We start from the raw sequence: 17582 nt of genomic DNA on the forward strand, positions 1-17582 counted from the left end.
CGTACACAAACACGCACTCACATGCACACTCACTCACGCACGCGTACTCAAACACACACTCACATGCACACTCACACACGCATGCACGAACACATCCATGCGCAGACACTCACTGACACACACACGCACACGCTCACATACACACACCAACACACACATACACACACACACACACTTGAATTGACACTAACACACATAGAGAATGTGTGTAAGCCGGCCGAGTGTTTCACCCCCCAGAGTTTGATGCCTGTAAGTCCCTCCCCCCCCCCTCATCTAGAATTGATGACAGTTTTCTGATGAGAGACAAAACATCTCCAAGCGAACTGAAACAGAGCAGTCGCCTTCAACACACTGAATGCTGGTCTCACTCCACTTTCCACCCGCGAGCCACATGGACACTGGCAGGGTCAATGACCTTCCGTGACCCACGCAGAGGTTTGAAGTCCTGCAACTCCCCATCAGTGACTTAGCACTGAAGAAGCCTTTCAAATGAAGGGCGAAACATCCCGAAGCAGATGGAGATGGACCATTTGTGTACGACACAGCACTTAATAGCACGATGATGTGGAGGACTGATGACCTCCACCAACATGACTTATTTTTGTAAGGTTTCTAAAGAAGCCAGTGAAATAAATAAATGAAAATTAAAGCACTATGTATATGTACAAACTCTGTGTTGGGAGCCAAAGTCGATTCAGTCGTTTTATCCACCAGTGCTGCTACTATTTATTGTGTTCTGTCGATGACTAGATTGTTTCGACAGAGCTGAAGCACCAACTCGAGTGCGGGAGATTTACCTGTAAATTTTCAAGTAGACTCTTGAGTAGAAAATCCTTCGTAGAAATGAAGATCTTATCGAAAAAAAAATTTAAAAATTGAATAATTTGTACCGTCAAGATGCATTCTGACAAGGTAGCTATGAATATGATTTGCTGGACTCACCTCAATGTTTGGAAACAAAGTTTTCATTAAAGCACTGACATGAGCACTGTTTGAAGGTACTGCACTGAAGCCTTTCAGCCAAGATGGCCGACTTTTCCCTCCCTAAAAAAGCCAAGGTGTGTATTCCTGTGTTTATTTTCAGTGTTTAATCATCCGGGGCAATTATAATAAATATGTGAGCTCCCTTGGAAGAGGAGGTTCATTTGTATATTAATGCTGAAATGTTTTTTTGGTTGTTTTTTTTTTTTGTGTGTGTGTACAGGCAGTTATTTTTTTATCATTTACATTGAAGCATGTACTTGAGAGTCCCTCCACTCCTCCCCTGCTTTTACGAAACAATCACTGGTAACGTAGACGGCTGTGTGCTTTGTAATAATCGCGATCCATCAGAATTACAGCGTTGTTAAAACAGTATCTGTAAAAAAAAAGGAGAAAAAAAAGATCAAATATGAATATTTATGTATGTACAGTTTGCTAATGCCGACTTCATGAGGAATACTCTTTGCATATAATAAAACATAAAATATTTACTTTCAGTGTGTCACCTTGATTTTGAGAATTAAAAAAAAAAAAAAAAAAAGGAAAATCTGTTGAGTAAAAGATGTTTTCCCCATTCGAAACTTTTATTTTTAAGTCCCAGTAAACAAACGACAGTGGGATAGTTGGACTGGATCTGCACTCACACTTTCAAGTGGCCAATTTTCTGATACTGCTTTTAATTTCAAGTGTTTACAGATTAGCATTTCTATCTCTGCCGCACACTTTAATTACTTTTAATTAAGTGAAACTCCACCTCTCCCCCAGTTCGTTAATACGATTTATCACAGACGGACAAAATGGTCAAACTTGATCATATTTTTGGCTTTTCATGGGTATACCGTGTGTGTAGTTAAGCCTAATATATAACTAGGAAAAATTGCTTTAATTAGGAAGAATATGAGTTGTTCATTATCAATGCAGACCTGAATTAAGCCACATAGAAATGTTTTATTTTTGCCTTTAATTCATTTAAATCAGGCCTCAAGTCTGAGACAAGCTTGGAATACATCGGTCCTCCTTTAGTATAGTTTAGTTTCTGGGTGCCTGTGTACATTAGGGTCAACTATTCAGCCAAAATAGCCTGACACTGATATTTCACACGACAACAGAGTTGACAAATCCATGTAAACAGTCTGTCCAGTCTTTTATTAGTTCCACAAGTTTAGAATGTTGGTTAAAAACTGTAAAATGCCTTCAAAATGACTGTTTTTCTCAATCAAATGAACCCAATCACACACATCTCTGCTGTTCTGCCTCATAATAACAACCTTTCTCCTCCATTCGCCGAGCCTCTTGATAGCGGGCTTTTCAGCCGTTACCGGTTGGTTGTTTTTCAGCACTGAAAGGAGCTGAAATGATGAACAAATAAATAATCAACTGCTTTTCATTTAAAAAATGGGGGGGGGGGGGGATAATTTCCCCTTTTTTTCGGCTTTGTCGGTTTAATTTTTCAGCGCTGATCTAGTGACCATCATCTATGGTAAGACCTGGTGATTTACTGGTTTAAAATCAGGTCTAAATTCAGCTCATTTAGACAAGTAACAATATGATGTTTGGTTTATGTGTGTAAATCCAGCCAAACTCAACCGAATGACTGAAAATTTAACTGGTTATAGACTTCATGTTGCATGGAGTCAGTTTAGACAGTCACACACATGCGCACGCACTCTTGGACATCTATTACACAACAAATACAGAAAACGCACGAAAGCTCTGAAGCAGGTGACGACAATACAGCACCCCTCACTCTGGAATGAGATCCGATCGTGTCGTTTGTTTTCAGATTCATCAGAATCTCAGACATTGTTTTTTTTTTTTTTTTCATAATTTTGTTTCTCCCACAAACACAGAAAAAGTCTGCAACAGTGCGCGCACATAAAACACAGACATTTTCTCTTCAGCTGCAGCAAATGACAAATTCATTTGAACCTGTTTTTATGCGCAATCACTCTTTAAATTTAAAGGTGAAAATAATGCCCAATAGCCCCTTAAACCCAAGAGGAAGTGCACTTTGGTCAAGTCGAAGAAAAACAACACATAGCTGCTCATTATTTCAGATTACCGTAGCTAACCAAGTGCTACGTGATGATAACGCTGGCACTTTGAACCACTGAGCTGTATTGTTGGCAAAAGCTGTCACAAATGTTATGAAAGGCAGTAAAATAACAGATTGTAGTGAGTTGAGAATCTGCCTAAAAAACTACAACTATAAAATCACAATTTTATAAATAATTACCTCATGAAATAAAGTCAGATACAACATTTAGCTTTCATTCATTTTAAACTACATTCATCATCCATAAAAATCACTGTGGAGACCTCCAGATCTCATAGGATGTGGGTGCAGTCAGCGCGGGACCCCCCGTACTGCAGCACGCTGGGACATGGATGCGGTCTGCTGTAGGATCCTGAACTGGAGCCCTCTGGGGTGGGTGCGCTGCTGCTGGCTGACGGAGGCTCTCTGTCAGACCAGATCTGGGTGGCTTTGACGGGATGGTAGATGTGGTGGGCATCCAGCATCTCCAGCAGCAGGTCGTACAGAGGCACTTTGTTCTTGCACTTCATGTTGTAGAGGTGCTCCATGCCTTTGTTACTGTGAGCCCCAACAGCAGCGTCAAATAATCAGCTCATGACCTTCCCATGTGCTTATGTGTGTGTTTATTTCACATGGATTTATAAGTAAATCATTTGTGGAACATTAAGATCATAATTCATATAAAACAGCTGATGCGTTGCGTTATAAAGAAGACGGTACATTCTATTTGATAGTTGATCCAAAAAAATTACAAAGAGCAGACAATATTTTTAGAGGCTTGATGTTTTGATTTTAGAGTTATGTCTTTATGGACTTCATTACCCATGATGCTCTCCCAGCGGAAGTCGAGAGTAGTTCTGCTGTTTTTCTGCGAGTTAGCCTAGCTGTTGTTAGCAGCCAAGCTTTTTCTCTCATACTCATGAGCTATGTAAACATCTTCTTATTCACCAAAGTGACGCGCTTCTCCTCATTTTTTAGTTGCAAAACTGACTAAGCTACAAGTAGCTCAGTTAGACTTAAAGCCACACTTCAGCTAAAAAAAAGCTTTTTTCTGTCTTTGTTTTTAAAAATTATTCTCGGTCAACTAGAGCTCACAAAAACCTTCACCACTCCATCGCTTCTTTGTGGCTCCAGAATGCAGAAAGGGCCCCGCTACGTGTAGTTAGCTTGAAGCTAATGGCGATTGATGGCTAACAATCCAGAGCAAAACTAGGAATATCGCAGTTAGTTTTCAGCACAGATCAGTATTTGTAGACTACCAGGCATGCAGCTGGATGAAGAGGGAGGAGGATTATAGCAGATGATGCACTTTAGAATGTGTAAATAGATGTTTCTGGACATTTCTGCTGTTGTTTTGGAATTGGTGGCTGTTTGTCGCTGTTAGCATCAAGCTAAATACATGTGGCTTGTTCTTTCTGCATTCTGGTGCCACAGAGACACAAAGCAGATGTGAAAAAAGAAAATCTTCATCCGCTCGAGACACCCTTTTTCTGAGTACTTGAAAAGCGAAATCTAGTTTGCTATTATTAATATTTCCAGTTTTCTTGATTCCACACTTGTAACTCAGCCTTGCTCTTTTGTTTCCTACCTAAAATCTCAATATTCAAAAGTGTGCGTTCAAGATGAGGCGGATCATCTACGAGGCTGCTATTACTGATGTGTGATCAAACCAGTTTGAAATGAATTGATCCTCCTGTGTATGACCTTCAAAATCAAGAGATATAAACATGGTCCTTTCACCTCATGTGCCGGATGTGTGAGAGGAGGAGGAGGAGCTGGGCCTGTCTCCTGCACTGCTGCTGGATCGAGCATCCTGATTGGCTGATGTGATGTATGAGAGCATCGGTGACGGTGTCCAGCATTTTCTGCACCGCCGCGCTGTCGTGTAGAGGCTCCATGGTGCCGGTGCAGAAAGCAAATGCGCCTAAAAGGGAAAAACTATCAATTTCCTGCGGTAATATAATAAAACATCCTCCAATCAGTTTCGTTCAAAAAAAGAAAAAAACAAATTAGAAAATAGAAAACCCATCTGATTCAGCCTTTTAACCAGCAGCTGTATCAGTGATGACATCCCTCCGTTATCTCAATCGACTCACTTTCCACTTATAGAATAACCTAATCTCCGGTACAAACTCAGTCCTCTGTGCTGTCTCTTGTTGTCATGGGAACAGTTATTGGGCTTATTGACCATGCAGGCCTTTGAGGAACACTGTGTTCACATTCACAGCTACACCGCTGTGGGTGTAGTTTGACACTATTCAATATTTACTCTGGGGCACTGAAACAAAAACCTGTGCCAAAGTGATGCGACTGTTAACAACCCCCAAAAAAAGAAAAAAAAAGAAGTTTTTTGTTGTTGTTACTGTTGTTCAGCCGGGAGGTTTCTTTGCTGCCAGCTGTCAGCGTTACAAAGCCTCAGCTCATGAGAACAGCCTCACCGGAGTTGAGTAAGATGAGAGCTTTGAGACAGACGAACTCCTCCGGTTTGAGTTTCAGAATGCGGAAGCGGGACGTGGTGGCCAGCAGCATGTCAAAGATCTCAGCCATCCCCTCCACACAGTCCCCCTCTCTCCTGCAGCGCACGATAGAGGAAAATACCGTTCATTTCTTTTCGTATTTCCAATTTACCTTTTATTTCCTTTCAAAACAAGTCTAGAAGTGAGACAAAAAGTTAACAGAACTTCTATGAAACACAAATTCAGAGTGTACCAACGTGAAAGTCTTCGAAAAGAAGCCAGAAAAATAACTAATGGATGGAATCACTGGGACACCGCAGTTGAAAAGAGATGGAAAGACCAGTATCCAGCGGTTGGAGTGCAAGATAAACTTGGACAGCATTCAGCTGAGGGAATTTGTCAAACCTGACCTGCAGCATTTTAGCCATCATGTCCAATTGGTGAGGAGTTCACTCACATGGCGACCAGGTTTTAGAGATAATTCTCTGTAATACACTTGTGAATCAAATGGAACCATCAGACACATCAGAGGGTAAAAGCTGCTCTGTCTGCACGTCTCTCTCATCTCTCTGTCTCTACATCTCTCTGGTAGATTGGCTGGCTTGTTTACTTTGAGCATGGGGGGAGCGAGAGAGAAAGAGAGAGAGAGAGAGAGAGAGATGGAGGGAACAGTCTGTGCCTGCAAAGCAGAAAACAGCCTGCCCTTCTTAAATCTCTATTTCCTCATCCTCTATGCTCATCATTTAACTCTCTTTACTTTCTCCATCGTTATTCATTCTCTATCATTCCTTGCATTGAGGTTTTGATTAAATCTCCATCCTGGTTGCCAGCTCATCTCTGTAATGAGGAGGAGGGGTGGTATGTCAGGTTAAGGAGAGGCTCTTCTCCACGGGGGGAACGTGTAATTAGTCTCTCACTCTGTGATAGACGTGTTGGGACAGCACAATGGCTGGCAAGGTGTGAAATGAAAAATATACAATGCGTGTGTGTGTGTGTGTGTGTGTGTGTGTGTGCGTGTGTGCGTGTGTGTGTGTGTGTGTGTGTGTGTGTGTGTGAGAGAGGGAGAGAGAGAGAGAGAGAGAGAGAGAGAGAGAGAGAGAGAGAGAATTCAGGCAGTATCCCTTGCTACCTGTCCAAGATGAGGTCCTCAGCGAAGATGAGTTTTCCAGGGCAGTGGATGGACCTCCAGATGAGGCCAATCATCAGCACCTCCAACCATGAGCTCTCCAGAAGCTGCACCTGGTCATGGAGGGACAGCTGCAGGAAACCTGGACAGACCACACACACACACACACACACACACACACACACACACACACACACACACAAGCACATCTATTACAAAAACACTCAACAGGATGTGCGTTCAACTTCAATTATTTTCCAGAGCAAACTCAAATAACCTGACGTTGTTACATCAGCGGAATATTAATAATCCCTCAATCCGCTCGTAAGAATAAAAATAAAAATTCTGCATGTTGTTTGTTTTAGAGCTGCCAACTTAAATGAAAACATCTGCAATCTGGCTGCCCTCATAAGAAGAAGCCTTATCACTGACGCTCAGCTGTCTTAATTCACCTGTAATTACAGCCAGTTCACTGCTATTGTCCCCTTCTGTAGCCTGTTTGAGAGCTCTCGCAATTAAAACTGTGTGCCTTTGGGCTTTTAGTGACGCACGAGCTCGTAATACCTCAAATTCAGGATTTACTCACTCTGAGAGCCTTTCTTGCGTGTGTGTGTGTGTGTGTGTGTGTGTGTGTGTGTGTGTGTGTGTGTGTGTGTGTGTGTGTGTGTGTGTGTGTGTGTGTGTCCTATACTGCATTTAGGCTCTATGGGGCGCTGGCAGAATGGCTAAACACTTCTCTCAAAGGTGATGACAGTAATTACCATCATTGTAATGGCTCTGCATTTGTGTGCCTGTGCGTGTGTGCGTGAGTGTGTGTGTGTGTGTGTGTGTGTGTGTGTGTGTGTGTGTGTGTGTGTGTGTGTGTGTGTCTCCTCTACACGTCACCCATCACCTTGCTTTTGTGTACGCAATGAAATAATCAACAATCAAAGGGTCACAACCTGGATGGATGACATGAGGATGTCAGGGTCGGGTTTCAGTCCAGGGTCAAACTAAACCGCTACACTACAGAATTTAAAAGTTATTGGAGTCAATATCAGGGACAGTTCCATAAATGTGGAAGTTATCTACTGCTTAACAGTATTTATTTAAAATTTTTCATTTCCTTTATTACCATTATTTTCTCTTTTTAATGGTTTGAAATAGATTTTTTTCCCATCTTGTCGAAATATGGATGGGGGACACAACTGGTTAAAAAGAAAACCATGCTTCAGGGGTTTTGAGGCAGCTTTTTTGTGGTTAATTTATCCTTCGTTCTCAAACGAATTTTTGTTAAAACTCTGCTACAGGAATACTGCTATTTTTAGGTTGAAAGTAATTTACTTATACTGCAGGTGCAAAATATGGTATAAACAAGGAGGGCTGGTGCCATTTGGCTTTGGATGAAAGGTCGATAATAATTCACTGCAGACCAGGTGACAGTCTGGATTTGTTTGATGTGAAAGCTGAAAATGGAGAAAATGCAGAATACATCAGGAATTAAAGAATGGGAATCAAATCTCAGTCACTGCCTTGGAAAAGTTGGTCCATAACAAGTGTGGAGCAGCTGTTCTCGGCTACGTTTGATGCCACAGTTTAAAGCTGCTTGGTTTCGTGGCTCTAACCTGGAACCTTCTTGGCCCAGGTGATCATGTGGACCAGCTCCTTGTCGGCCATGCTGGTGAGCAGGGTCATCATGGTGACCTCAGTGTAAGGGGGGCTCTGCTTCTGACGGGAATTTAATATCGGGGGCTCTGCACCCTGGAGTAGGAGCAGCATCTGAGGGTGGAGTAGATAGAGAGTGAGATATAAGAGAGGGAGTTAAAGTTTTATAACTCTGCACAGGTTGTTTTTTTTCTGTCTCTACATGAGCGAGCACCTGGTCAGGAGGTATGTCAGCTACTGATGACTTTCCTCCTCCTCCCCCTCCTCCACAGGCACGGCCACCTCCGCCTCCATTCCTCTTCCTGTCTTGAACTTTTCTCTGCTCCAGCTCTTTGATGGACTTGTCACTGGTTCCAGCTCGCCGTTTGTCACGCCGTAAAACACGACCACGGTCCTTACGCACACCTCAAGATAAAATTCAAATAAACGCACAAAAGCTTCCAACACAGTTACAAATAATGAGTATTTTCCCTGAACATCACATTCTTGTAAGATACTCGTCTGATCCATGAAGTAGTAAAACAAAAATACGTGGGTGTGCACGAACCAGTAGTTGTCCTTCTGAAGAGGAAATCACCTCAAGGTCATTTTAAAGTTAGTTTCAAGCTTATCTACATCCACCAGCACTCCTATTTGTGCCATGAAGCCACGACAGTCAGAACTAGAACATAGCAACCTAACACACAGAAAAGAACTAATAACAATAATAATAGTGGCCTGAATCGACAGTTTAATCTAAGAAGTAAAAACCATGCAAAAAAAAAAAAGACCAAAAAAAACCCCCAAAACAAATGCAACCCCTCACCAAATGCAAGAAAAAACTTAATAAAAAAATAAGTGTTTTCTTTGCTGGTGTTTCTACCCACCTCCCTTCATCATTCCCACTTCATAACACTTTCTGAGACGGCACGCCTGGCAGCTCTTCCTCCGATTCCTGTCGATAGTACACTGATTGGTAGCTGGGCACATATAGTCATTGTGACCTGAAAATGGGGAGAGAAAAAAATATCTATTACTTCAAATCTCCCACTCTGGTGTTCAGTTCAGATGTAGGTTATTTAGAAGCCAGGAACACTCCATTCCTTTTTTTAAATGGATCTGTGATGAAGAAAATTCAAATGTACTCTCCTGGCTTTGTCATCGCCATGGAGACTATTACTTTCTTTATGACCAGTCTCAATATGGCAAAGCATCACATCCCAAACCTACAGCTTTTTATCAGAGGCCCAGGTTGGACACGTTGTTGTAAACAGAGACGAGGTTTCACAATGCGATACTTCATGACACCTATTTTGCTTCTTTGTTTGCTTTCATGTGACACTGATCAAGCTCTGGTTTGACTGTTTATTTCTCTGTCAAGGTTAGAAGCACAGTCACGGGCAGTACCACGAGTCTATCAGTCTACTGACATACTCTACCTGTATCTGCTCGGTTTCTCTATTTTTTATGTTTAGAGAGCTGGACTACACCCACATTACATTTTCAGTGAAGAGGTTTTTTTTGTATGGCTCCGTGTTTCACTGTAGTTTTGAAAAGTCCTGTTGAGATATTTCTCTATTTGAAACCAGCTCTTTGCTATTTTTTTTTCAATTTATTAACATGCAAATATGATATACATTATTCAAAGTTCTTACAAAAAAATATTCAAAACACTAATTTATGAGTTCTTTGAAATGCATCTTAAAACAAGGTCATCAATTAAATTTAAGACAATTAGTTTGGCAAGCTAGCTGCTAATGCTGAGCTGTGGTGTGGCAAATAACAAAAACAACAACAAAAAACCTAAAAAACAAACAAAACAAAATAAAGATAATCTGATAGAATCACATTAAATATGATTTTGTCGATGTAGGTGATGATGGAAAACCCAAACAACATCATCAACTTTGGACAATACAGCAGTTTAGCGACTAACTGCTAATGCTAGGCTAGAAATGTTCCAGATGAAAAAAACTATAATAGCATTAATATTTCACCAAGCGATATTGAATTAGTGAGTAAGTACAATTAGATATGTCTGTGTAGGTTCTCATTCATCCAGGTCATCGTAGATCGAAGCAAAGTAAAATCTGGTCAACTGGACGTAAGTTTATCTTGAAGACGTTTCACCTCTCATCCGAGAGGCTTCTTCAGTTCTAGTGAAGAGTGTGGAAACTCCAGCTTATAAACCTATGTGGGACATATAAAACATATGTGGGACACCACATAGGTTTATAAGCTGGAGTTTCCACACTCTTCACTAGAACTGAAGAAGCCTCTCGGATGAGAGGTGAAACGTCTTCAAGATAAACTTACGTCCAGTTGACCAGATTTTACTTCGCTTCGATCTACGATGACCTGGATGAATGAGAACCTACACAGACATCTTGCCGAACACTATGGGAAGGACATCCTTAGTGTGGTGCGGGAATGCGAAAGGACTGCAAGGAAAATCGCAGACTACAGGAACCATCTACGTTTCAACCTCCGATGCCGCCAACACAACCTCATTCCCACTAGCCTACTACTAGGATCCACCGTGAGGGGCCACAGGGCCAGCAAGATTTTGGAACGGGCCCAAAACCAGCTTCTCAACGAGAGAGTGAGACAGGTCCATTTCACCATCGAGGGACTAAAGAGCAAGCTAGATCACCTTAATCAAGAGTTAACGCCATTTTTGCCACCCGCCTTCTTGGACAAGGTCACCTCCTTTGTTGGGACAGCCCAACTATCTCAACATCAGAAGAGCAAGGAGAGGCAGAAAAGGAAATTTGCGCGCCTCCAGTCTCGCCTCGACCGGGAACGAGAAGCAGAAGGCCCAACCCCAGCGGACTCACAGGACAGGTGGATAAGGAACTTATCCAACAGGGAGCTCACCAGTCCTGAGAAACGCGTCCTTGCCAAAGGAATGAACTTTGCTGTCACCCCGAAACATCTCCCGACGGTGGACCTCATCACTGCCACAGAATCCGCCATCAAGAAGAACAACCTCTCCACCACAGAAGCAGATGAACTACGACTCAAGGTCACAGCGGCCCTCTCCGAAGCGAAGGTCCCCTCTGCCAACCTCTCGGTCAAGGAAAGGAAGGCCTTGAATGCACTGAGCAAAGATGAGAACATCACCATCCTTCCGGCTGACAAAGGAAGATGCACGGTGGTCCTTGACACAACTGACTACCAGGACAAGATCAGTTCTCTTCTCAGTGACATTCACACATATGAGACCTTAAAACGCGACCCCACCAGCAGCTATAAGAAGAAAGTGGTGGAACACCTACAGAAGCTGCAAAAGGGGGAAATCATCAACCGCTTGGATTATCACCACCTGTACCCCGGAGACGCAGTTCCACGGATTTACGGCCTCCCCAAAATCCACAAGGAAGGTGCCCCGCTCCGACCCATTATCAGTAGCATAAACTCCGTGACGTACAACATCGCCAAACACGTCGCCACCATCTTAGCCCCCTTGGTAGGGAAAACCCCCCACCACGTCCAGAATTCCATGGACTTCGTGAACAAGGTTAGAGAACTCAAACTGGACCCAGATGAGACCATGGTGTCCTACGATGTGACCTCCTTGTTCACCTGCGTCCCTACCGTGGAGGCTGTGGAAACAGTGAAGAAACGCCTACAGCTGGACAACACCCTCAGCAACAGGACCAACCTCAATCCGGACCAAATCTGCCAACTTCTGGACCTTTGCCTGAACACAACTTACTTCCAGTACAGAGGGAAGTTTTTCAGGCAAAAACACGGCTGTGCCATGGGTTCTCCCGTATCTCCTATCGTGGCCAACCTATACATGGAAGAGGTGGAACAGAGGGCCCTGACTTCCTTCAGTGGACCCTCCCCCACCCACTGGTTCCGATACGTTGATGACACCTGGGTGAAGATCAAGGTTCAGGAGGTACAACCGTTTACAGCACACATCAACTCGGTAGATGTCAACATCAAGTTCACCAGAGAGGATGTGAAAGACAACCATCTGCCCTTTTTGGACTGCGACGTCTACATTCAAGAGGACAGGAGCCTGAGGGTGGATGTGTACAGGAAACCCACCCACACTGACCAATACTTGCTTTTTGACTCTCACCATCCTCTGGAGCACAAGTTAGGTGTCATCAGGACGCTGCAACACCGAGCGGAGACCATCCCCACCAGCGTCCAAGGCCGGAAAAAAGAACAGCAGCATCTGAAAAGAGCACTTAAAACTTGTGGCTTCCCAGACTGGACCTTTGTAAAATCCTCTTCCAGGTCCAGAAAGGAGGAGAGCTCCAGGAGGAGGGAAGATGAAGAAGGCAGGAGAAAAAACATAGTGATCCCCTATGTGACAGGGGTTTCTGAGAAATTAAGGAGAATCTATAATAAGCACCGCATCCCTGTGTCTTTTAAACCAGACAACACTCTGAGACAAAGACTGGTTCACCCCAAAGATCCCACCCCTCACAGCCAGAAAAGCAATCTGGTATACGCTGTCAGATGCAGTGAGGCCTGCACGGATCTCTACATAGGGGAAACCAAACAGCCCCTCAACAAGCGCATGGCCCAACATAGAAGAGCCAACTCTGGAGGACAGGACTCAGCGGTTTTCCTCCACCTCAAGGAGGAAAGCCACTCCTTCCAGGACGACCATGTCCAAATCCTCGACAGAGAGGACAGATGGTTTGAAAGAGGAGTTAAAGAAGCCATCCACGTCAGGATAGAGAAACCATCTTTGAACAGAGGAGGTGGACTGCGACATTTCCTTTCACCTATTTACAACCAAGTCCTTTCAAAGCTTCCCCAAAGAGTTCAGCTGAAAGACCCATGTGGAACAGCTGATGCCAGCACAGCCCATTAGCATCTGAGTGGTCGGTGAAACTCCCTAACGACCACCCCTGAAACTCCCTGACACCTCACAACGACTGTCGTTTGGGGAGGCCAGGTGAGTCTCGGGAGGGCCGTTTCCACCACAATAGCACTGACCACTCCCACATAGGTTTATAAGCTGGAGTTTCCACACTCTTCACTAGAACTGAAGAAGCCTCTCGGATGAGAGGTGAAACGTCTTCAAGATAAACTTACGTCCAGTTGACCAGATTTTACTTCGCTTCGATCTACAATTAGATATGATTTTGACAATGAAAGTGACGATGGAGAGCCTAAATAATGCAAACCAGACAACAGGGGTTAGTTTAGCAAGCTAACTATTAACATGCTAACGCTAGGCTGTGCTGTTGTGTACAATGGGAAATATATATTTATATATATATATATATATATATATATGCATGTGTGTGTATGTGTTTATTTATGTAGATATATATTTATGTACACGACCAGTCAAAAGGACACACCTTCTCATTCAATGTTTTTTCTAATTTTTTTACTACTCTCTATATTGTAGATACATACTGTAGACATCAAATATATGAAGGAAGATAAATGGGATTATGTAGCAAAGAAAAAATAACTGTAAATATGTTTTATATTTTAGATTCCTCAAAGTAGCCACCCTTTGGTTTCTTGACAGCGCTGCAAACCCTTGGCCGTCTCTCAATGAGCTCCACGATGTCGTCACCTGAAAAGGTTTTCACTTCTCAGGTTTTCACTTCTCAGGTTTGCCTGTCAGGGTTCATTTGTGGAATTTCTTGCCTTCTTAACAGGGCTGGGGCCATCAGTTGAGTTGTGTAGAAGTCAGGTTGGTGCACAGCTGACAGCTCTATTTGGCAACTGCAAGAATTCATGTTATGGCAAGAACCAATCAGCTACGTGAAGGGACACCACAGTCCATCATTACTTTGAGAACCAAAGGCCAGTCAGTCCAGAAAAAAAAACCAACTTTGAATGTGTTCCCCCAAGTGCAGTCGCAAAAACTATCAAGTGCTCAGACAAAACTGACTGCTGCTGACAATGAGTTCATTCAGTCACCAGCCTCAGAAATCACAAGCTAACAGGTCCTCAGTTTAGAGCCCAGATAAAAGCCACACAGAGTTCTAGTAGCAGACACATCTCTTCATCAACTGTTCAGAGGAGACTGCACCAATCAGGCCTTTATGGTTGAATAGTTGCTAAGAAACCTCTTCTAAGGTAAAGCAACAAGCAGAGGAGATTTGTTTGGGCCAAGAATCACAAGGAATGGACATCAGACCAGTGGAAGTCTGTGCTTTGGTCTGATGAGTCCACATTTGAGATCTTTAGTTCCACCCGCCGTGTTTTTGTGCAACGCAGAAAAGGTGACCGGATGGTCTCTCAAAATTGAAGGCACACTGAACCAGCATGGCTACCACAGCGTCCTGCAGCAACACGCCATCGCATCCGGTCTGTGTTTAGTTGGACCATCATTTGTTTTTCTGCAGGACAAACACCCCAAACACCCCAAACACTCCTCCAGGCTGTGTGAGGGCTATTAGACCAAGAAGGAGAGTGATGGAGTGCTGCGTCAGATGACCTGGCCTCCAGTCACCTGACCTAAACCCAGCCCAGGTGGTTTGAGATGAGATGGAGCAGAGTGAAGGCAAAAGGACCAACAAGAGCTCAGCATCTCTGGGAACAAGACTGTTGGGAAACCATTTCAGGCGATGACCTCATGAAGCTCAGAGAGAGAACGCAAGAGTGAGCAAAGCAGCAATTGAAGCAAAGGGTGGCTGTTCTGAAGAATCTAGAATCTAGAACATGTTTGGAGCTTTTTGTTTACTACATAATTCCATATGTGTTCATTCACAGTTTTGATGCCCTCAGTGAGAATCTACGATGTAAAAATTCCTGACAAAAAAGAAAAACCATTAACTGAGAAAGTGTTTCGAAACTTTTGACTGGTAGCGTATATTTATATGTATTCCCCAACATTCGCAACATTGTTAGCATGTTAGCAGTTAGCTGGCCAAACTGCCCCCCTGTTGTGTTCATAAAGCCCAATAAGGCTGTGATATTCCAACCACAGTAGTAACATCTCCCTACCCTGGATGCTCCTCTTAAAGAAGGCCTTGCAGCCTTCGCAGGACCACACCCCGTAGTGGTACCCAGAGGCATAGTCACTGCATACAGCACAGAAGCGCGTCTCTTTGGCCATCTCAAACACACTGACTGCAGCTTCAGACTCGCCCATGCCATAGGATTCGTCACTGGTGCCACAGTGGTCCTCTCTGGACACCTGCTGCTGGCCGGATAACACACTGGACCTAGAGGAGGGCAGAGATAAGTACACAGTTACACACATATTTTACTGATGAGGATTTTTTTGTTTTTTTTTTACACTCCAGTTACTGCAAACTGTAATTCTGATACAGCCCAAAGAGCACAATAACCTACATTAACTTTTCTGTCAGAATAACACCTTTTACCTGAGATTTATTCATGCCAGCGGCTTTAATACACACGATTTTTAACATTTACTATTTAATGCCTGAGCCAAATGAAGATCACTATTTTCCACCGGAGCCAGGAAACAATCCGTGCGTGTACTTCTGTTGTTCTTACGTATTGTTCCTTTCTCAAGGTCCTCGACAAAGTCCTTAATCTCTGGAATTAGAAACCAGGGTAAAACTTGATCCTTCCTATAGAGATAATGGCAATGTTTTGTATAAAGCAAAACGATTAAAATAATAAGTCTGTTATATAATTGCGTTTTGCGTATAACCGAGCGGTGAACAAAATGCCATAATAATCTCATTAATATTTTCTGCATCTCAACAGTAATTGTGGCGGAGCAGCCCAACATAAAATGATTTGATTTAGGAGTGAAATGTTTTGATTATACTGTTACGTAATCAGCACAAACAAAACTGACCAAACCATTTGGCTGTTACCCTCCCAGGAGATTTAAATTTAGAGGAAGTGGTCAAAAATAAATGAACTTCAACATAAACATGCAAAAAAGATGACGAGAACATGTTTACTCAAGCCAGCTTTGGTCTCTATGGTGATCCAGATCAGAACAAACTGTTTCCTCTCACCTGTAGATGGGTGTTGAAGTGGTTTCCAGATAGTGGTGGCTGGGCGGGTGCATAAATGGGCTGAGCCGGGGGCTGGAGGGGACAAACACCAGTGGACTAGTAGGCCCGCTGCCCAGAGACTGAAGGCTGCCATCTGAGGGTGGTCCGTGTGTGTCCAGAGGAGCAGAGTAGTAGCCAGGGGTGGGGTGGCTGTACAGAGGAGTCGGTGCAGGAGTAGGGGAGGCATAGTCGTATGTCCCCTCCAGGAAGTCCACAGTGGCAACCCCTCCGGATCCCCGGCTCTCTTCAGGGTACATATCACTGAGGGGGGCACGGGCTGGAGGTGACAGATGTCCTGTGGTCTCCAGCTCTGAGAGGGCTGGGTTGATCCTGGGTCTCAGTGCTGCTCCACAAGGCTTCCTGCTCTTTGCCGGATTCTGCCTGAGCAACATCACAGCACCACACTACTGATAAGCCTCATGATTTAGACTTGCTCTCCCATTTGAGAATGGGGAGTGGGGGGGTGGGGGTGGAGATGAGAGCTGCTCTCTCTCTTTCTCTCTGTTGAAACTCTCTTCTCTCTGAAGCAGAAAAAAACAGCAAACTTAAAGGGTTCACTACTCTTCCAGTCCCTTTGCCCTATCTTCCTTTAGTTTCCACACACCAACATTCCACTCCCCCTCCAAAAAGACATCCAAAAAGACTCCTCCCAAAACCTCCTTCACATTTTTTGCAATCTAATGAAGCTATTCCGTTCACTGCCCCTGTTCTCTTTCCCTCCCTCTCTCTTCCCCCCCCCCCCTGTAAAATCATGTTCTGGTTGTTTTGGCTCTGTCTGAATATGGATCACACATTTAGCTGATATCCAGCACACTAGCATCATGACGTGTGTCCAGTCTATTTGTGGCCAGATGATTGAATACACCTGAGACTCTGCCATAAATCAAATCAATGTGGAAATGAGAAACATTAGGAAACTGTTTTTTTTAAAAACAAAAACAAAAACAACAGCCCCTAAAAGATTCACTACTCACCTCTCACACATGAATCAGCTTCATATCTGCTGGGCGACAGCGGGACTGCGCGAGTCCTCCCTTTCTCTCTCTGTTTGACCATCTCTCTCTCTCTCTCTCTCTCTCTCTCTCTCTAACTCTCAGACATTTAGCTGTACTCATTGGATACAATGGGATCGGTGGATGGTAAAAAAAAAAAAAAAAAGAGGAAAAAAATAGGATAAACAAAATAAGATGCAGCCGAATCGATAACGACAGCAGTGCCAGGTCACCATAACACAGCAAACACAGCATGAGGTCAAATCTCATTCCGACAGCCAATAATTGCACAACCAAATTGGGAATTGATGGTCATTTTAATCTGCATGAATGAAATTCTTTTTCTTTTTTAATAGTGAATTTACAGAAATCTGCCAAGGGGAACTGGTGACATAT

General features: G+C 43.5%; 1 protein-coding gene across 2 annotated transcripts; it reads right to left on the reverse strand.

Annotated features, from left to right (window-relative positions):
- Positions 1-1200: 1200 nt before the first annotated feature.
- On the reverse strand, positions 1201-17200 carry esr1 (estrogen receptor 1). 2 transcript variants are annotated; one of them, XM_086188683.1, is made up of 10 exons: positions 17169-17200; positions 16156-16575; positions 15161-15381; positions 9109-9225; positions 8457-8647; positions 8203-8356; positions 6602-6740; positions 5455-5588; positions 4757-4940; positions 1201-3574 (listed from the first exon to the last, which is right to left on the reverse strand). In XM_086188683.1, the coding sequence occupies exons 1-10, from the start codon at positions 17177-17179 to the stop codon at positions 3310-3312; spliced, it is 1836 nt and encodes a 611-aa protein (XP_086044809.1). In that variant the 5' UTR covers positions 17180-17200; the 3' UTR covers positions 1201-3309. The 2 variants fall into 2 exon arrangements, with proteins under 2 accessions (XP_086044809.1, XP_086044808.1); XM_086188682.1 differs by having other exon boundaries at positions 1202-3574; positions 16156-16715.
- Positions 17201-17582: the final 382 nt, after the last annotated feature.

This window comes from Aulostomus chinensis, chromosome 20 (assembly GCF_037954235.1).
Source record: "Aulostomus chinensis isolate RoL2024-O1b breed Wild chromosome 20, RoL_Achi_v1.0, whole genome shotgun sequence".
NCBI lineage: Eukaryota > Metazoa > Chordata > Actinopteri > Syngnathiformes > Aulostomidae > Aulostomus > Aulostomus chinensis.

Coding starts and splice junctions, on each gene's coding strand:
- esr1 (XM_086188683.1), bottom strand. Junction 8,357..8,456: donor CTGACATACCTCCTGACCAG/GTGCTCGCTCAT, acceptor CTCCACCCTCAG/ATGCTGCTCCTACTCCAGGG. Junction 6,741..8,202: donor CTGGGCCAAGAAGGTTCCAG/GTTAGAGCCACG, acceptor TGGTCTGTCCAG/GTTTCCTGCAGCTGTCCCTC.